General features: G+C 42.4%; 1 protein-coding gene across 1 annotated transcript in view; it reads left to right on the top strand.

The window, feature by feature from the left end:
* FURIN (furin, paired basic amino acid cleaving enzyme) overlaps positions 1–20979 on the top strand; it is a 314300-nt gene that overhangs the window by 210740 nt on the left and 82581 nt on the right. The window contains exon 6 of the mRNA XM_068275265.1: positions 3209–3285. Coding sequence (XP_068131366.1) covers positions 3209–3285 — 77 coding nt within the window. The remainder of the gene's footprint in view (positions 1–3208; positions 3286–20979) is intronic.

Here is a 20979-nt window from a genome sequence, read left to right as displayed (position 1 = left end):
TAGCCGTTTGATGGCTAATTCAAACTTCATAGTAAAGTTGTGTCTGAACCTAGTCACACCAGATTAGAGGGAGGGCCAGCAGGCAAATCTCATTGACCCCCATTCTGAGAGATCTCTGTCTCTAGCCATGGTTTGGTCTTATTTGTATTTAACGGTAAACCTCTATGGCTTTACTTCTTTAGTAATAACAAATGTTTTTAATTGCTGTGTATTAATGACTGGCTACACCTGTACCAAAATCAGCTAAGCAGAATACTGTATTCATATATGCAAATCACTGAAATAATGCGGTATAGTCACAAAACATTTTCATACGCATGTATGCTATGCACTACGCCTCTTGCGTTAGACATTATTCAAGCAATGTGTTTTGTGTGTGTATAAGTAGTGAGTTGAGATATTTGTAAAAGGAGTGTTACACAGTTTACACTAACCCCAGTAGAATGTATGTGCTTTGTGTCCATACATAACTTTTAAAGGGAAGGTACAGGAAGGGTATTGAAAAAAATAAAAATCAATTTCCACTTACCTGGGGTTTCCTCCAGCCCGTGGCGGGCAGGAGGTGCCCTCGCCGCCGCTCCGTAGGGTCCCAGTGGTCACCGGTGGCCGACCTGGCCAGGCCGGCTGCCAGGTCGGGCTCTTCTGCGCTCCAAGGCCAGGTACTTCTGCGTCCCATGCGGGCACGCTGACGTCATAGGACGTCCTCCGGGCTGTACTGCGCAGGCGCAGAACTACTGCGCCTGCGCAGTACAGCCCGGAGGACGTCCGATGACGTCAGCGCGCCCGCGTGGGACGCAGAAGTGCCGGGCCTTGGAGCGCAGAAGAGCCCGACCTGGCAGCCGGCCTGGCCAGGTCGGGTCGGCCACCGGTGACCACCGGGAGCCTGCGGAGCGGCAGCGAGGGCACCTCCTGCCTGCCACGGGCTGGAGGAAGCCCCAGGTAAGTGGAAATTGATTTTTATTTTTTCAATACCCTCCCTGAACCTTCCCTTTAGGCAGGGAACACACTTGACTTTCAGTTTTCCGCGCGCGTTTTTCTGCATACTTTTTCTGCACACTAAGTGTGTTTCCATGCAGGAAAGCGCGCGCGTTTTTCACAGCAGCTGATGTAATTGATACAGAAAACTGCCAAAATGTGCAGAATCAGGATGCAGAATGTCAGTTTTTTTTCTGCGCGCGAACAACACAGTAAGTGTGCACTAGCCCATTGATTAACATGAGTTCTCAGTTTTTCTGTGCAGAAAACGCGCACGAAAACAATCAAGTGTGTTCCCTGCCTTAAGGATCTTTTGTGAATGTGCACTAGTGCTGAAGCCCTTGTAATGTGTAACAGATCAGCTTTGTGTAGTCTACTGGCTCTATTTTTTTTTTTTTTAAACAAGCATTTCACTTTAACATAGTAAAGCCATGTAACCCAGTTTTTAAATGTCTTGAGTTTTGTTTTTTTTGCAGGACCTTGTATATACAAGCAGATTTTTACTTCAAACCAACAAAGGTTGCAGTGAAAATGATGGGATTATCCATTTATTAGTATGAAATAATTTGATGACCAATTAGAAATGACTGAGCAAAGATTTTATCTGTCATAAGGAGATTGGATGTGGCATCAATTATCATTCAGTCTTGCGCACGTCATGTCGTGTGGATGTGCAAATGACCAGTCGCTATGAAGTGACAGAGGCTGTGAACACAAACTCACTCTATCACATAAAATCACTATATTCAGATCTTTCTATTTGTCTGAATAGGTGACTATGCTATTTCCCACTAAAAGTTTTATAACTGATGCAGCCTGTCAAGAGAAATTCCCTTTGGAAAAGTCAATCATGTGACACACAGATCCCTCCAGCAAGCATGGACATGGCAGCTTAGTAACTGGTTTCCACCTAGCAATCTAGGCTCTCTGTACAGCTCTTCCACCGGTTTCTTGGAGATCTTTGTAGTCAGTATAGCAGCTACAGCACATTATTTGAAACTGCTGAACTGCAGAGCTGGTCATAAAAAGTTAATCTCTTACCGACACAGAGAGGAGGTGGGCTGAGTCCGGTGATCTCTGCTGACATCAAAAGACTGGTACATGGCCCCTCCCAGTACCTCTTTGACTGCTTTATTTAGGGTATTATGGAATCTGGAAAATAGTCCCTACAGAAAGGGCCCTGGCACATAGTAGAGCATTTTGCAGGTCGTTTTTTTTTTAAAAAATTTCATTGGCTTGCATTAAAATTATGATAACATTGTGGCAAAATTGCTTCGCAATCACTGCTATTTTGCGTTTTTAATGCAAGTCAATTGAAGCATTTTTTTTACAAATTGAAAATGATCTCCAATTATCTCCAATGTGCCAGGGCCCTAAGATTGCACTATTGTCTCAAAATGAAATTGGACTACAGCACCCACCCAGCCAGTCAGATAATTATAATATAGTTATTGCAGAAATGCACAAAACTGTGTGCAAGACTAATAAATACAAATGCGCTATTATATGCATCCGAAAAATGGGAGGCTAAACATGGGTTACAACTCAGCTCAGTTATTTTGCATTTACTGGTATTTTAAGCATGGCATTTGTCTGAAGCCAATATTCGACTCCAGTTGACCGCTTCACTGATGCGACAGTGCTGGAAATGCACTTTCCAAGAGCTAGCAGCTTCAAGCACATTAAAAATGTACAAAGTTTATTGTTTTTACTTATTGCTTTTCTGGCTGTGTCCATTTAACATGGGTCACAAAAAAGATGCATTTCAGCGATGTGGGTATTTTCCTCTCTGGCTCTCGCTGTGAAATTGTTTTTCTCGTTACGTTGACCTACAGTAGTAAATGGGCATTTGCAAGACTTTTTATTGTAATTTATTTTCTCGGCATGTGTGTTTAATGAACAGCTCAATAATGCATGGTTAGACATTCATCTGCTTGGTAAGGAACGGGGGAAAAAGAGAGAGGATTGATTATTGATCTGCACCGCCACAGTCCGCTTGAGAGGCCTTCGCTGCAGTGCACTTGAAATTTATTAGGAAAGAGCCATTAAGTTGATGAAAAACTGAATGCTGCTGGATATCTTGATTCCTTTACACCATTCTATAGAAAGAAAAAGGAATGGTCTGGTGCAGGGAAGATAAGGGAAGAATGATGCATGCTCTTGTCACTTTAATTGACGTGCTTTGTATTGTTGGTAATTATCTTTCTTTTACTTTACATCTGTACTTATTCAGGATCCCAATGCCAGCTATGATGTCAATGACCAAGATCCAGATCCACAGCCCCGATATACACAGATGAATGATAACCGGTGAGTTGTTTGTGATGGTGACTGTGTAACCATAAACCATGTCTGGGCATTGCTCTTACTAGATTTGTTTTTCAGCAAAAAACATCAGTAACACACACACACCACAAAACACACCACAAAACACACCACAACACACACCATAACACGCACAAGCCTCCCCCAAAGCCACAAAAAGCATCACAGAATTCCTGTACATTGATTTTAGAGAAAACCTATGATCGGTGTCGGGGAGGGGAGATTGTGATAATTGCCTAAAGAGAACCCGAGGTGGGATTTAATGATGTTAGTGGGGCACAGAGGCTGGTTGTGCACACTATCACCAGCCTCTGTTGCCCTATGGTGTGCCCCCAGGACCCCCCTGTGCTCTGCTATCCCCAGCGCTGTGCTAGCGACACACAGCGTGTTGCCAGCACAATGTTTACCTATGCCGTGTCTGTTAGCGCCGCTCCCCCGCCTCCTCTGTATCGGTGCTACCCGCCCGCATCCCTTTCCTCCCGCTGATTGCAGAGGAGGTGGGGGAGCGGCGCTGACAGTCACAGGTAAACAGCCTGCTGGCGATACGCTGTGTGTCGCTAGCACGGTGCTGGGGATAGCAGAGCGCAGGCGGGTCCTGGGGGCACACCATAGGGCAACAGAGGCTGGTGATAGTGTGCACAACCAGCCTCTGTGCCCCACTAACATCATTAAATCCCACCTCGGGTTCTCTTTAAGTAGAAGGAAGCCTCTGTGTGTGGATGGACCAGAAGCTCCCTAGATCCTCCTTAAGCCCATTGCTGCTGCTGCTGCCTGGGATTCTCCTTCTTTGTGGGCAGGTTCCTGTCCATGTAAGAGTTCATCCGTAGTATGGTCTGCATATGCCCAGTAGTGCAGGGAGGAAAAGGCTACTTTGCATGCATGGACTGTACTCACGCATGCTTAGTACAGATAAGCTCATACATCAGCAGAAGTGTGACCATGAAGGCATATTCAACAAGCTCCTGTTGACTTTGTTAGAAGGGCTTGAGGGAAACCTCTATACTGAGCAGGATCAGGGAAACCTCTGGACTATCTAGAGCAGAGCTGGGCAAACTACGCCCCGTGGACCGTATCTGGCTGGTTAGTGTTTTAAACTCTTCTCCCTGCAGAGTTGCTTGCAGTGCGGAATGATAGGTGTAACTCGATCAATAGCACTTGCCAGCGCCGATCTTCATGGCCACAGATGCCTCATGTGACCCACCATTAGTATGCAACTTTGCAGGGAGGGAGAGAGGAAAGGAATGCAGACCGCTAGAGGAAGGTGACCCGCAACAGGAAAAAAATTGCCCACCCTTGGTCTGGAGGTTCCCTACTACAAAAATATGAATCTATTGTTTTTTATTTGTTTTACTTTTTATTTGTTTTACTTTTATTCTACTTCAGGTCCTCTTTAAAGCAATATATGAACTCTTGCAGGTTCTCCATAGATATCATCTGTGTAGGCAAACATCTTAAATGTATTCTCTCCCATCTTAAAAATGTCTTATTTAATTACGATTCTGGATATAATGGCCTAGCGTCTCTACGTACTAATTGAAAAGCAAACAGGAGAGCAAAGCAGGATCATCCACCAGGCAACCTAGGCAGGTGCCTGGGGCCTAATGGTTGTCAAGGAGCCCACCAGCCACCTGCTCCGACCTCTCTCCACTTCACCTTACGAAAAAGACCACAAGGGGGCCCCAAATTTTCTTCCTTGCTTAGGGCCCTATTTAATCTTAATCCATCTCTGCAGGAGAGCGGGTAGCCTTGCCTAACCCCACTGTTCACATTGCATTTCCTTGTACACTAGCCATTCATCTCTGTTCCTGAGTACTGATTATTGTATAATATTTTTTAATAAATGAAATTCCCAGTTCATGTTCTTAACAGCTAGTTATTGAAGTTATGTGAATTCAGCTTTAAGCTCAAGTGATAATTATAGAGTGCTGTTATTTTTGTACCGCAGTGAAGCAAGAATGTATTATAGATACGAGGCTTGCCAATCAAAGTAGCAAGTGCAACTTAAAAATAGAAACCCTTAGTTAATAAATATTGTAAACCTGTTATTTTACAAAATATAGTACAAATAAAGAGAAAATGGCATTCCCTTTAAAACAAACCTCCTTGAGAAGAAACTGCTAAGTAATATGATCACCATATCAAATAGACCCACTGGGCAAATTCATTGGTGAACTGTTTAATGTACAGTCCCCATAAAATGAGTATTTGAAGATCTATAACCTGGAGTATATGATAAACATGTATCCATGATAGCTGAAGCATTCATCTTTCTGCTCCGATTCATAAGATTTCAATGATTGTTTTATGACTTTAGCCTAGGCTGCACAGGAAGTGAGGGATTCTACCCAACAGCGCTTTTGTTGCTATTTGGGTCACACTTAAGAAGTTTGCTGTTCCAAGTTCTGTCGTATTGCCCTACGGAACAGAGTAACCATCAGTGGATTTTCTAGGTATCCATGACAAAAGAGCATGTCAGCCGTCACTGTTTTATGTATGTTTTCTCTAGAGACTGGTGAGGCTGATTTAAATTTCAGTTCAGAAATGGGTCCTGGAGATTTAACATGAGCAGTTTATATTTACAGCAGTCCTACAAGTGTATTGTGATTGGAAATATGAATATGTATTATCACCCATTCATCTACAGTGATGTGATCAATTTAGAAAGCTTTTACATTAATGTACAGATTTTCTCAGATTTGATTATTACTTCTATGATAGCTCCGGCATGTTCTGTGGTGCTGTACATATAAATATTTTACAGGGGCTATGAGGCTCGGTGTGCTTATTGAAATTGATGTGCTACGTTGAGTTAACTCTTTTACTCCCACAACTTGTGCTGGAACAGATTTAATGGAGTTCTCATCCAGCTTTCAAGTATATATTATCGTGCCAGTTGATCCTTCTCACTCACAACATTGTGACATTGCCATGGTAACTGCACACCAGCCAGAGGGACATGATTTCTGCAGTGCACCTGCACAAGATTAGATGGATGATGTGGAATGAGGGAGTCTATGGAAAGGCATCTCTCATCTTGCACTGTATAGAAATGGCCATTCCAGCAGGCTGAAGAGATAAAAAAATAAACTACATTCAAAATAAAAGGTTTAGGCCTGGTGGCAGGTGTGGAGCCCTCTGAAAATGGTTTAAAGGTGTGACAAAACTGGTGGTGGGGAAACTGAATGAGCTGACGGAACTGTGGAAGGTGCCCTCGATTTCTTGTGAAATTACTAGTTGCCTGGTAATAGTGCAAATGATTAACTTTTTTTCTTTTTTGAGGGGGGAGGTCAACCTTGCTATTTTATGGATATATCGGGTAACTGGAATGTGAAGAGTAAACCAGGGCAACAATGGAGAACACAAACTTGTGCCGATCGAGTTCTGCCCGAGAATTGGTCTTGCGCCCCAAGGCAAGAGTGCTATCTGCTACACTGCCATGCCCCTGGCTAGGGTATTTTATAGAGTTTTATAACAGATTGTTTTCACTTCAAGTTTGTTTTAAATATAGTGGGACATGTACTGAAATGAGCAGCCTGATTGCTCAGTGATTAGTACTCTTTTCCTAGTGTTAACTTTCCTGTATAAAGCACCAATATATTACACAGCACTTACTATAAATAGGTGGTGCAGATGACAAGCATATATACATAACCAATACAAACCATGACACAGGAGGAGGTGTTGGCCCTGCCTGTTTGAGTTTAGAATGTAGGAGATGAGGAAATCAATATATAGAAGTATGTATAATGCAATAGAATAGAAGTTATAAGGTTAAGAGGGAGTTTAAATTGTAGTTTGAAGAAGGGGAATTTGAGCGCTTGTTAAAATACATTAAGTTGAGCAAGCCTAATGGAATGTGAAAGGGAATTCCAGACGGTGGGGGCAGCCCTAGTGAAGTCTTGGAGCAATGCTTGCAAATAGGCCGCTTGTGAGGAAGTCATTTGTAGGTAATGGAAGAAGCAGCGAGGGTGGCTAAGCTTACATTATGTAAAGGGCAAATACTGTAAGTGGAACATGATCAGTGGAGTGATTTAAAGTAAACCTGAACGGAGGGATATGGAGGCTGTCCTTTATTTCCTTTGAAACGATACAGATTGCCTCCTGGCTGTTCTGCTCAGCCTTTGTTTAGCCATAGACCCTGAATAAGCATGCTAATCAAATGTTTCTGACTGAAGTCTGAGGGCCTATTTCCACTAGCAGCAGATCACTGTTATCGGCACCCGATCTTTGGATGCAGAATTGCAGCCTATTGAAATAAATAGGATTCATCCAACGGTTTGGGCACAGAAAATGATGCATGCAGTTTTCCACAGCACCCATCTGAATCCCCATAGCAATGCATGGCAAAGAGATACAGATGCTAATTCACATCAGTATGGGTGCCGCCTTTGTTTCAGAGATTGATTTGGCAGTCCAGTGAATTGTGCCCTGACTGCATTAGTCACATGCTTGTTTCAGGTGTCAGATTCTGACACTACTGCAGCAGGGCTTCCAGGCAACTGGTATTGTTTCAAAGAAAGTACATTTGGCAGCCGCCATCCATTTCCCTCCTTGTGCACTTTAAAGGCAGATCACAGTACCTTGAATGTGATTGCCAGATGACATGGAAGCCAGTGTAGAAATCTGCAGAGCCACAGAATAGTAGTGAGAAGGATAAAGAAGTCTGGCTGCAGCAATAATTCATGCGGAGAGAGTGTACTGTATATACTAGAGTATAAGTCTAGAAATTTAGGTCAGATTAATTTCATAAAAGTGTAGGGGTCAACTTGTACACGAGTCACGGGCAATACTGAGTAATGTGTGTACTAATAGTGGCATTCCCATTTGCAGCTATTTACCCAGTGGAAAGTGATACTTTGAGGAAAGGAAATGCCAAGAAACACAGGTGTGAAAGTCCTGACCACAACAATTAACAAGGATAGGGGCAGGGGGGAAATACTGGGCTGCATAAAAGGGAGTGAATAATTGCAGCACTTAGTGGCCTTGAGGAAGTATTGGCTGCACTTAAGAGACAGGAGGCGTTAATGCCTGCAATTCTGTATGCAGTGCAGTCATTGACCTCTCCTGAGCCCCAAGTGCAGCTATTAACGTATCTGGGTAGACTTATACTTGAGTCAATAAAACTTCCAGCTTAAGAGGGTTGAATATTGGAGTAGATTTATACATAAGGTCGACTTGTATTCAAGTATAAACAGTAGTTAATGGATGTTAAAATAGTGGGCTTTGTGTTCTCGCCGGATAGGAAGGGGCATAGTTTGGAGATACTGTGCAGGTGGCAGGGCCTACAGGTGTTATAAATGTCCAGGAGTAAAGAAGGCGGCAAAGTCAAAGGTGACACAAAGGCAAGAAAATGAGTGTTGTTTTGTTTCTAGTCCTGAATTTGATTCCCATTTAATAAAAACAAGATTGCATAGAGTGTGTATGGATGTGTGCTTCAGTCTCCTGCCATAAAATATAATGCGCATCTATTTTCTTTTATTTAATCCTCCATATATTCCTCGTTGACAGCAGCGTGCCCAGACTGCACTCTGGAGGAGAAGGAAATTTAAACACCCATCTACTTTTGATGACTATTACATTTTTATCTCTTAGTAAATATCAATCATGTGTCTCTGTTCCAGTTGGTTAATAATGTGCTGGTTAATACTGGAAAAAAAAAAAAAACCCTTTCCAGTAACATTAATCCCCAGGTAACTATAACGATGTGCGGAGTGCATATTCTGAATAATGTTACATGTACAATTTTAGAAAGCTGCTCTTCCAGCTCATTGCACATAACTCGTATTGTCACTGACAATTAAAAGTGCAGTAAAATAGGGTAAAGGTGACCTAATACTGCCAAACTAATATTGGCGGCCTATGTAGCAAGGCTTTTTGGTACACTAATTGTGATTGCGGCTCAGGTGAGTGTGGTTTTTCACATCTTAAATATTGTAAGTTAAAGGGACTCCGAGCAGTGCAGAAACTATGGAAAGATGCATATCATTTTAAAGCTCTCTTTCTCCTTTTTCCAATGATATATAAACCGCCACCCTACGCCTTTTAGTTTTTGCTATTTTCGCGATTGAAATTGCAGCGGCTGCTATTTCGATCGCGAAAATAGAGAAAACTAAAAGATGTAGGGCGACGATTTAGGAGTCGTCAGAAAGAGGAGAAAGAGAGCTTTAAAATGATATCCATCTTTCCATAGTTACATTGTATTACACAAGGCGACTTTTTCTGCTGAATGGAACTGCTGACTTTGAGAAAAAGTCGCCCTGTGTAATACAATGTAACTATGGAAAGATGGATATCATTTTAAAGTCCTCTTTCTCCTCTTTCTGACGACCCCTAAATCGTCGCCCTACGACTTTTTTAGTTTTCTCTATTTTCGCGATCGAAATCGCGGCCGCTGCAATTTCAATAGCGAAAACTAAAAAGCGTAGGTTGGCGGTTTATATATCATTGGAAAGAGGAGAAAGAGAGCTTTAAAATGATATGCATCTTTCCATAGTTTTTGCACTGTTCGGAGTCCCTTTAAAGCAGGGGTCCCCAACCTTTTTGAGCCCGGGGCACACTGTCCCGCCCAAAATTTTCTCCGGGGCATGGCTAGTGGCGGCGGCAGTTACCACAGTATAGCAAGTACAGTTAGCCCAGTATAGCAAGTACAGTTAGCCCAGGGTAGCAAGTACAGTTAGCCCAGTTTAGCAAGTACAGTTAGCCAGTACAGTTAGCCCAGTTAGCCCAGTATAGCTAGTACAGTTAGCCCAGTATAGCTAGTACAGTTAGCCCAGTATAGCTAGTACAGTTAGCCCAGTATAGCTAGTACAGTTAGCCCAGTATAGCTAGTACAGTTAGCCCAGTATAGCTAGTACAGTTAGCCCAGTATAGCTAGTACAGTTAGCCCAGTATAGCTAGTACAGTTAGCCCAGTATAGCTAGTACAGTTAGCCCAGTATAGCTAGTACAGTTAGCCCAGTATAGCAAGTACAGTTAGCCCAGTATAGCAAGTATAGTTAGCCCAGTATAGCTAGTACAGTTACCACAGTATAGCAAGTATAGTTAGCCCAGTGTAGCAAGTACAGTTAGCCCAGTGTAGCAAGTACAGTTAGCCCAGTGTAGCAAGTACAGTTAGCCCAGTGTAGCAAGTACAGTTAGCCCAGTGTAGCAAGTACAGTTAGCCCAGTGTAGCAAGTACAGTTAGCCCAGTGTAGCAAGTACAGTTAGCCCAGTGTAGCAAGTACAGTTAGCCCAGTGTAGCAAGTACAGTTAGCCCAGTGTAGCAAGTACAGTTAGCCCAGTGTAGCACGTACAGTTAGCCCAGTATAGCACGTACAGTTAGCCCAGTATAGCAAGTACAGTTAGCCCAGTATAGCAAGTACAGTTAGCCCAGTATAGCAAGTACAGTTAGCCCAGTATAGCAAGTACAGTTAGCCCAGTATAGCAAGTACAGTTAGCCCAGTATAGCAAGTACAGTTAGCCCAGTATAGCAAGTACAGTTAGCCCAGTATAGCAAGTACAGTTAGCCCAGTATAGCAAGTACAGTTAGCCCAGTATAGCAAGTACAGTTAGCCCAGTATAGCAAGTACAGTTAGCCCAGTATAGCAAGTATAGTTACCCCAGTATAGCCAGTAGTTACCACAGTATATCAAGTACAGTTAGCCCAGTATAGCAAGTACAGTTAGCCCAGTATAGCAAGTACAGTTAGCCCAGTATAGCAAGTACAGTTAGCCCAGTATAGCTAGTACAGTTAGCCCAGTATAGCTGCCCCAGTGTAGCCAGTAGTTACCCCAGTATAGTGCCCCAGTGTAGCTAGGATAGGTGCCCTCTCCCCCCGTGGCCGCCGCTCCTGTTACCTTATGAGCGGGCGGTCGCTTCCTTCCTTATATTCCCCCAGGTGCTTCTCTCCTCGGTTGCAGCATCGCCATCTCGTAATACAGCAGCGCTTCCCGCGCGGCTGCTGTAAAGAAGGGAAGGAAACAGGGCAGCGGCTTCCTGTAGCGGCCATCGCCGTTACCATGGGAACCGCTGCCCCTCCCCCTTCCCTCCTTACAGCAGCCACACAGGAAGCGCTGCTGTAATACGAGATAGGAGAGGGGCTATGGGAATATATAAGGGAGGAAGCGGCCGCCGCTCTTAAGGTAACAGAAACGGCGACCGCGGGGGGGAGAGGAAGAAAGGCCAGATCCGCCGTGGCCCCCCAGAAATTTGCCCACGGACTCCCAGGGGGCCGCGGCCCCCAGGTTGGGGACCTCTGCTTTAAAGGACCACTATCGCAAAAAAAAAAAAAATGAAAATACATGTGTACACATACTTATGAGAAATAGATTTCTCCTTGAGTAAAATGCACTGCAAATTACTTTTCTAATATGGTGCTGTAGCTTACCATAGGCAGTAAAAATCTGACAGGTTTTGGACCAGTCCAAGTCTATCTCCTCATAGGAAAGTCTCAGTATCTCCTATGTATCTTACAAAAGCATTTCCTGCAAAGGATCTATACAAAAATGTTGGCCAGCCTTCCTGCTTGCTTCCACACTATTTTGGTAGTTGGAGTGAACAACTGATGTTCAGTAAGTGCTTTTGAAAATAAAGTGAATCCTGAGAATTCCACATTAGATGGACTAGTCCAAAATCTGTTGGATTTTTATTGCCTGACGTAAATGGGAATCTAGGAGAAAAGTACCGTAATTTAGAGTGCATTTTAATATTTGAGAAATATATTTCATATACGTATGCATACACATGTATTTTAAGTTTACAATTTTTCACTATAGTGGTCCTAAAAGCAGTGTTCCTCAACCCTGTCCTCAAGTACCACAACGGTGCATGTTTTTGGAAATCCACAGAGCTCTGCTGAGACACTAACTACCCCACTTGTGGATGTTTGTGGCCTTCTGCAGTACAAGTACTGTTGGTGGTACTTGTAGACTGGGTCAGGAAGCCCTGTTAAAGGACTCATTGACCAGAAGATGAAAATGACTAAAGGGGAAATTATTTGATAAGACATTAGTCATGTGAATTGTGAACCCTATTAAAAAAATGTTTTTTCTTTTTTTTCTTTTTTCTTTACCATACAGATATTTAACCATAACTTCAACAATATTGATTGATAATGGTGATGTGCATGCAGTACTGCTTACACGTTTTTTTTTCTTTTGTAAATAGAAAAAAATGCCTATTTTTTATGTAAAGCGGGTAGTAGACTTGAATATTTATCATGTATCAAATAACTAAAATTAGAATCAGGTCAAATTATTAGCTGTTAACACTGCTAGAGAGGATCTCACAAGAACTGATTTTGTTCAAACTGTAGACATTTACGCTGGGCATACACTGCTCGTTTTTGCACCGGTATCGAGCCGGCGCGTCCCCGCGAATCAATCCCCGCTCACTTCCTTCTCAGCGCTTATCAGCGCTTTGTTTTTGCCTATTGTCCGCCCGCGGGGATCGATTCCCCTGCGTGATCAGACATGTCAGAAATGATCAATCGAGCTATCAGCGGCTCGATTGATAAGAAGAATCTGTACCGTGTATGCCCAGCATTAGTTTGATTAGGTCTTTGTTGTTAAAGTACATGTTATCACCATATCTACATCAGAAGGGGTCTCTGAGTGTGAGTTCGGTAAAAACTGTGTTGGAAATTTGGGCTTCACCATAGGCCTTAGTGTAAGTTATGGCTATAGCGCCATCAGTCAGTAATTTGCCTGCCGTCAAAAGACGAAGACCCAAAAACTGTGTAATTCGCCCTCCAGCAATAGCTGGAAGCTGAATCACATCTTTCCCCAAAGTCCAACCCAACGCCCTGCTAATGCCTAACCCTAACTGCTCCCCCGCTGCAAAATTCCTTAACATAACCGAGTTCCATGCATCCCTTTCCCCGGTGCAAAATTTGTCTGTATGAACACCTAACCTCTCACACAAACACCTACCTCTGCCAATCCCTATCCGACCCCCCCCCCCCCCTTCACACACAAACACACAAATGCCTCACCCTATCTAACCACCTATTCCCCCCCCCCCCCCCCCAACTGATGCCTAACCTTAACTGAACCTCGTAGAGAATCTGCATTTAAATGTAACACAAGTAGTGTAGGGTTGATTACAGCTCGACATTTTCAGCTGATTGATCTTCCCAAGGTTACAAATTGACAAGATAGTGATCGATTCCTACACTTCACAGCAAGCTCAGTATTGGTATATTTCTGCAGGAATCAATCAAACGTTGATCAAACTACATGCGTTTAACTCAGTTCAGCATTCTGGCCATCGATTTCCACACCATTCCTACCCTGTCACCTCACACAGAGATTTTGTAATGTGTAATCACACTTTTGGGATCAGTGAATTGTTCAAATAGGATTGCAAGTGAATCGGTTGGATATGTTGGGGTAGTAGATGTCTGGCAGATTTCTGTTGAATTGGCCAGAAAAACCAATACATGTATGGCCAGCTTAGGCAGATTAAAGTCCAGCATGAATTCTATCCCTACTGGTATTTTGTATGCATTCGAGGGTCTTACTCAAGTATACAAAAAATTCACAAGCAGCCAGCAGCTACCTCTATGAGCCACTGAATAAAACATCTATTATGTAGCTTTATTTCTCAGGGAAAGCTTGAGGAGTTATGTTTTTTCTTCAATATAGCTTCCCAGTTTTCAGCTTCTGTGGCGCAGGGTTCATCTCTGGCTGTGTCAGGGGATTCTGTGCTGCTCTTCACTCCATTTTATTCTTTTAAAAATTGAATGTATAAAGACCAATGGTCTGTTCACCTGGGGTTTATAAACAAATATTTAATATACAATGCAAGAAGGATTATAAGTTTGAATAATATCTCTTGAGCAGATGCATTTCTGGAGACCCTTTTTCTGACTCAGAACTAAATTGGAAAACTCCTGTTTGGTGATGGGATAGAGGAGGAAGGGTTCTCTTACTCTCATGTGAATCATGAATTAAACTATTTGCCAGTTTTTTGAGGCAGTAGCTGCTGCTAAGTAATAGTAAGTATGAAATGTTTGTGCAATATTTATGAACTAAATTTCATATTTACTTAGAAAAATGAAAAAGGGGTGGGGTAACCACTTTGAGCAAAAAAAGCCTGAACAATATAAAACTAACAAAACATTATACACTCTCTTTGAGGCCCATTTTACACTAGCGGGGTAAACCTTGTTACCTAATTTTGCTGCTAGGGGCCGCAAAAGCAATGAAAGTCTGACACTTTCATACTTATTGCGGTCCCTGATCCGACGCAAGGGCAACAGCGCATTACCGCAAGCACTACGCTTATTACACAGTAAAAGTCTATGGGTGACACACTTGGTGTAACTGACTGCATCCCATCTGGGAGTTCATCAATGAGCAGGAGGCGGCACTATGCAAATGACCGTCGGCGCTCTCTGTAACTTTTTGCATTGCAATGGGATGCGGCAGGAGCATTACATCCCTAGCGCAATGCAAAAATAGATGTAAAACCGGCCTGAATGGCAGCTGCTTAGACCCTTACCTTGGTTAACCTCTGACAGTACATCCATCCTACCGGGTACAAGGCACAGTCCTAACATCCAAACTTTACTGATGCTCTTCAAGCTTTTCTCAATTGATGAATAAGTATTCAGTTCTTGATTTCTCTTGTCCTTTCCTTTGGGCTAATTTATTTTCTTTCACCTGTTAAAGATTTACCGTAAGCCTCAGTCTAAATACCTGTTATTGTGTTTTCCATAATTAATAAGGTCTTTGTAAAGGTCTTTTGGGAATAAAATGCTTAACGCTTAACATCAAATATGCAATTGCTAGTCCGTGAATGCTTTAGTTGTGTCTTGCATTATTTACATGAATAAAAAAAAAAAAATGTCCACATTGCCAAAGGATATAATGGGAATGGATGGTTCTTTGTTTGGTTTGATTTTTTTTTACTGTTTATTATTAAAAATATACTTTTCTTAATAGTAATAATTAAATACTGTACCTAAAGGTTAATTTTTCAGCACAGCCCTTCACCTCTCATTAAAGGTCTGTAAACAGGAGACAATGTTGTTGTAAATTTTGTAGTTATGAAGTCTCTAAAGCTTTTTCGGAGGGTGAGGTGATTCTCTTCCCCACACTGTTCCCTGTGGGATCAAGCCCAGATCCCCACGGGTGACATTAATGGTGTCTGTACGCACCTTAAAGTGTAACTGTCGGGCATAAAATCAAAAATCAATTCTTTATTTTTATCTGGTAAACAAGTGTTAACTTGATGCCTCTGCTGTCACTGCTATCTATCTATGTCTCCTTCTATCTAAGTCTTCTTCCTGAGCTATATGTATTGTACCAAAAACTATTCCGGGCATGACCCAGTCATGCTTGGCGAAATAAACAATTCTAAGGATGCTAACCAGGCAATCCAAAAGTTAAAATCACTATTCCTTTTCTTGTTTTATAAATGATCATTCCCCAGTTTACCTGACACTTATTTGGCACGTTACCACGCAAAGGAAGTTGCAGGGCATGCTGGGTTGTCTTTTTTTGCTTCTTTATTTCCCCTCAGACTTAACTAATGTACAGAAGCAAAAAAAGGACAACCCAGCATGCCCTGCAACTTCATTTTTGTGGCAACGTACGAAAGAAGAGTCAGGTACACTGTGGAATGATCATTTATAAACAAGAAAAGTAATAGATTTGAACTTTTTGATTGCCTGGTTAGCATCCTCATTACTAGTTTACCAGATAAAAATAACTCCAGCCACAAAAATCACAGTACTGCTTGCAAAGGAGCCAGGCTGCGAGCGCTGTTAAAACGGTGCAGGAGATTTGGGTGCAGCCGGCGCCACCATAGGCCATAATAGGAATTACGGCTAAGCTGTGCTCAGTGAATAATTTGGGTGCCGTTGAAAAAAAACTGCGCTCAAATTACTTTTAAAACACTGTAATTTGGCCTCCAACAATAGCTGGCAGCCGAATTACATCATTGCCAACCATCCATGGCTTCCGGGAGGGGGAATAGTAATTAGCGCCGCCGGGACTTTTGCAGGATCATGGTAAGCCGTATATCTGCTTTATCCTGCGCCCAAATCTCTCGGCATAACTCATCGTTATGCGCCATCTCGGCATAACTCATCGTTATGCGCCAGGCTGAAATCCTATAGTTTAGTTTTTGCCTGAATTTTTTTCTGGTCACATAGTAGTCCACAATCTACAGTACATGTGGCTGCATGCACTGACTCTGAATGAGGGCCCGTTTCCACTAATGTGAATTCGCATGCATTTTCTGCATGCAGATTTTCATGACAATACAAGTCAATGGGCCGGTTTCCATTACAGGCGAAATTCGCATCCCCCCCCCCCGGGGAAAAAACTTGCCTCTGCAACAATTATCCATGCGATTTACACGATTTTGCGTTAATGTTTACGAGTGCAGAAGTCAATAGTAATGAATGGCAATGGGAAAATTGAAAACAAAAACGCTTACACATGCAAATTTGCATACAAATACACCCACAAAGGCACATGAATTTGCTGGCGAATCTGCAAGTGCTTTTTTTCTATGCAGATTTGCCTGTTTATAGTGGAAATGTAGCCTAAAGCAGAGCAGGGGAAAAAATCCAGTTACTTTTTCTTGTAAAATGTTATCACACCAGCTGCCATGGTAAGGACCACCACACATTTGATGGTGTAACACTCTGGGTAAGTCACAGGACCACTCGTCCTTAATTTATCCTTGAGGATAGCGGATTCAGACATGCAAATTCAAAACTATACATAAAGTTAGATGTAAACAATTTTTATATGCTTATTAACATTTTAGAAACTTTCTTTTTATGTACGTTTATAACAGTATATGGGGCCAAGTATATTTGCGGATTACATTGGGATTTGACCTTTTCATGAATGTTTCAGAAAGGGTCTGCCTAGTTAAAAACAATAGACCTTTTATCTGCCTGTAGTATCTAATGATGCGATAATGTCTACGTGTTCCTGGCTTCCTGCGGTTGCCACAGGAGGCTTCCTGTTTTGTATACGTGCAACAAGAAAGTCAGATTGGGAACATTTTCTTCTTAAAGAGGAACTCCAGTGAAAATAATTTAATAAAAAAAGTGCTTCATTTTTACAATAATTATGTATAAATGATTTAGTCAGTGTTTCCTCATTGTAAAAGCTTTCCTCTCCCAGATTCACATTCTGACATGTATTACATGGTGACATGGTTACTGTGGGCAAGTTATGTAGCTGTTTCTAGCTGCTCTGGCTGTTACAGACAGCTTTAAACAACCATTTCCTGTCTGTGAACCTTGTTACATTGTGGCAGTTTGCCCAGAGTACCGCGGTATTCAGAGCCTCTTGTGGGAGGGGTTTCAGCACAAAATTAGTCACACAGCGCCCCCTGATGGTCTGTTTGTGAAAATCATTCTATTTCTCATGTAAAAGGGGGTATCAGCTACTGATTGGGATAAAGTTCAATTCTTGGTTGGAGTTTCTCTTTAAAGAGGAACTATTAGCCATACTAGATCTGGAAAATAAAATACATAAGTAGATAATTTCGTGCTCTACTCACATAACAGATGTATTGTACTGTCCAAGTTTTAAGTTCAGTGAATTTTATATAGTCAAATAAAGAAAATTCTGTTCTTGGTAGAGGCCATCTTGGCTCCCACAAGCATAAAGCCAAACCTGGTGTAATTTCCTCCCTTACTTTCCTCCCTTACTATCCCCCCTCCCCCGGCATCCCCCTCAGAATCTGCTCTTCTCCCCACAGCATTACAGAGCTTAGAGGGGAGGAATAAAGGTAGTGCATGCAGACTCGCCTGCTTATGGTTACAGGTGCTGGAGTTCACCTCTGCAGTATACTCTGCACTACCACTTGCGATAGTGCAGAGAGTATAGACTGGAACTCCAGCGCCTGGAACCATGATAAGGTGAGTCTGTGTGCGCTTCCTTTATTCCTCCTCGCTTGCTTTGTAATAGTGTAGGGAGAAGGGGGGGATACAGTGGGAGTAAGGGAGGAAATGACATCAGGATGGGCTTCATCCTGTGGGAGCCTGCAGGGAGGAGGGAGGATGCGGCCAATCAGAGAGGAACAGAGGAAGAGAAACAAACCCCCGGCATGCACTGCAACTTCTCTTTTGCGGCTGATGTACCAAGTAAGAGGTGGGGGACATGGGGATTGATATAGAATAGAAATGTCATATTGGTCATGAACTTATGCATTGCCTGTTTAGCATCCTTTTTAGGTATTGAACACATGGAAAAAGAGAATTGATATTTGATTTAAGGCCCATCAGTTACTCTTAAAATACATAGCATGTAGGAGGAACATTTTACTATGGTAGCTATGTATTGATTTGTATAATTTCTGTGTTCTGCCCCAGCTTGCTACCCAATAGGATGTAACCTCTATGTAAGGCTCCTATCTCCAAGCTAGTCTTGTTCCTCGCTGCCTGACTACTCACTTAGAGACTATCTTCAATTCTATATATTATACTAAAACATAATATATAAAAATAAAATATACGTATCTACGTATTTTGTAAATGTGTATACTGTGTTTTCTTCAAATTACTAGAACTCCATATGTTCATTATTCAACAATGGAGTCCTGGTAAACTTAATGGGGGAAAATATATATATTTTTAGTCAAATGTAATGTTCATGACTATTTTTAACTATTTTTTTTCAACAAAGCTGAATAATTAAAATGTAGGATCATTAGTAATTTACCACTTAAAGCTTATAACAGTCCATCCTTCAATTGTATTTACGATAGATTATCCATTGTGGTTTTTAAGTACTGTAATGTATTTTTTTCATATGTATTTTGTTTTTCAAAATCTAGCATTTTTTTTTGTAATATTCCTTATCCATTTCCCTATTCAGATCAATGGCAAGTCCCTTGGGAAGTAAACACACCATATGAAATGAGTGACATCTCTAAAGACAGTAAGGGCTCGTTTCCACTATTGCGGTGCAGAATCGCCTGGATTCCACCGCTGATGAAATAGCATGCGGATGCGATTTTTTTCGCGTTTTTTGCCGCGAATTCGCATAGGTGAGGGTATATGCGAATTTAACCATGTCACTGCCTGTTTGAAGTTACATTGGTACCTATGCGAATTCGCATGAAAATTCGCATACCATAGCCACATGCGAATTCCCTATTAAATACATTAGCGGCGATTCGCATGCATTCCACTCGCAGGCGAATTCGTTGGCTCTTTTGTGCGTTTTTTAAACGCTGAAAAAAACGCACCCCAACAACGCTACAGTGGAAACAGGCCCACCCACTTGCATTACATGTGCGAATCTGCATGCGTTGGACGCATGCAGATTCGCGATAGTGGAAACGAGCCCTAAAGATCTTGGGCCAGGGCAAAATTCACTCTGTGTTGCGGTCGTCATAAAAAGAAGTGACAGGAGTTCTCCCAGTGGACACATGGGAGGAAATAAACACTTGGCAGACAAAACTATTTAAAAAATGCCAGGATTGAGATGTGGCTTTGGTACTTTCAGTGTGGTATAGCATTACACTTTGCATAACATTGTTTTATCCTGGCAGTGGTGTTTGTATACCAGATACGTTCTATACACATCTGATTATATCATCCTTCAGCTTAGTCATTGCTGACATCCTACTCTCCTAAATACGGTAATGAACGTATGTTACTTAGTCAGCCAGTTTCCTTGTAGATACTGAAAGTCCATACTGCAATTTGCCTGTAACACTCCCATGATAAATGTCTCAGGGTTCTGGTCCCATAATCTTCTTACTTGTTCTCTGACTCTGAGGTAAAAACATTCATTCTAAAAGTTTTTATCTTGGCCATATGTTAAAAAGAAACAAATGTGAAAGCTCAGCAAATTAACGGAGCATTATTGTCTTGGTCTGCGTTGTTGAGTTGTCATCTGGAAAAAAGTAAAGCAGGTGTTAATAAAATTGTGGAGAGGAGCAGGAGTTTTATTTTTGTAGATTGCTGTTACTTGTGGGTGAACAAAGTATCCGTGTAGTGGGAGAGTTCAGTTGGAATCAAGTGGGTATAGTTGGAGGCTTCAGAAGTTGGTGTTGTAAACACACTGATCGGCTCATACATTAAGGTTGCTTACACACTAAGACGTTACAGGCGCACGTTAGTGCAGCCTGTAACGTTCCCCCAACGCACAGCAATGTAACACAAGTGGGCTGTTCACACAGCCCACGTTGCGTTACATGTAACGCTGCACGTTCTGCCGAAAGTGCAGCATGCTACGGCGTTACAGCGGCTTAAGCCGCGTTAGACTGTTTGCACATGCGCAGTCATGTTGGGGAGGAGCGGAGAGCGGCCAGGCACATGGCTAATTAATATTCACTGCACGTTGTGACGTGCAGTGTTTACTTCCTGGTGCGGCCTCTCTGTGCGGCGATTGGCCGGCAGGACCACGTGATGCCGCATGCGTCCAAGAGTGCGCATCACGGACGCCAGAGTGAGCTGCACAACGAGAGAGCACCAGGCCTTGCGTTAGGTGCACGTTATGCGACCCTAACGTAGCACCTAACGCAACGTCTTGGTGTGCAAGTAGCCTTAAACCACATACCTAATATCTTGTAGGTCCATATTGGACATTGGAAATTTGAGTGCACCACGCGCCGCCCTATGGCATAATGGGCATTATGGCTTTAGTGGCGCTCAGACAGTAATTTTGGCGCTGTCAAAATCCAGAGCCCAAATTACTATTAGGAAAAAATGTAATTTGGC

The sequence above is a fragment of the Hyperolius riggenbachi genome, chromosome 3 (genome assembly GCF_040937935.1).
Source record: "Hyperolius riggenbachi isolate aHypRig1 chromosome 3, aHypRig1.pri, whole genome shotgun sequence".
Taxonomy (NCBI): domain Eukaryota; kingdom Metazoa; phylum Chordata; class Amphibia; order Anura; family Hyperoliidae; genus Hyperolius; species Hyperolius riggenbachi.
The sequence above is the reverse complement of the archived record's forward strand: the minus strand, read 5'-3'. Positions and strand labels throughout refer to the sequence as shown.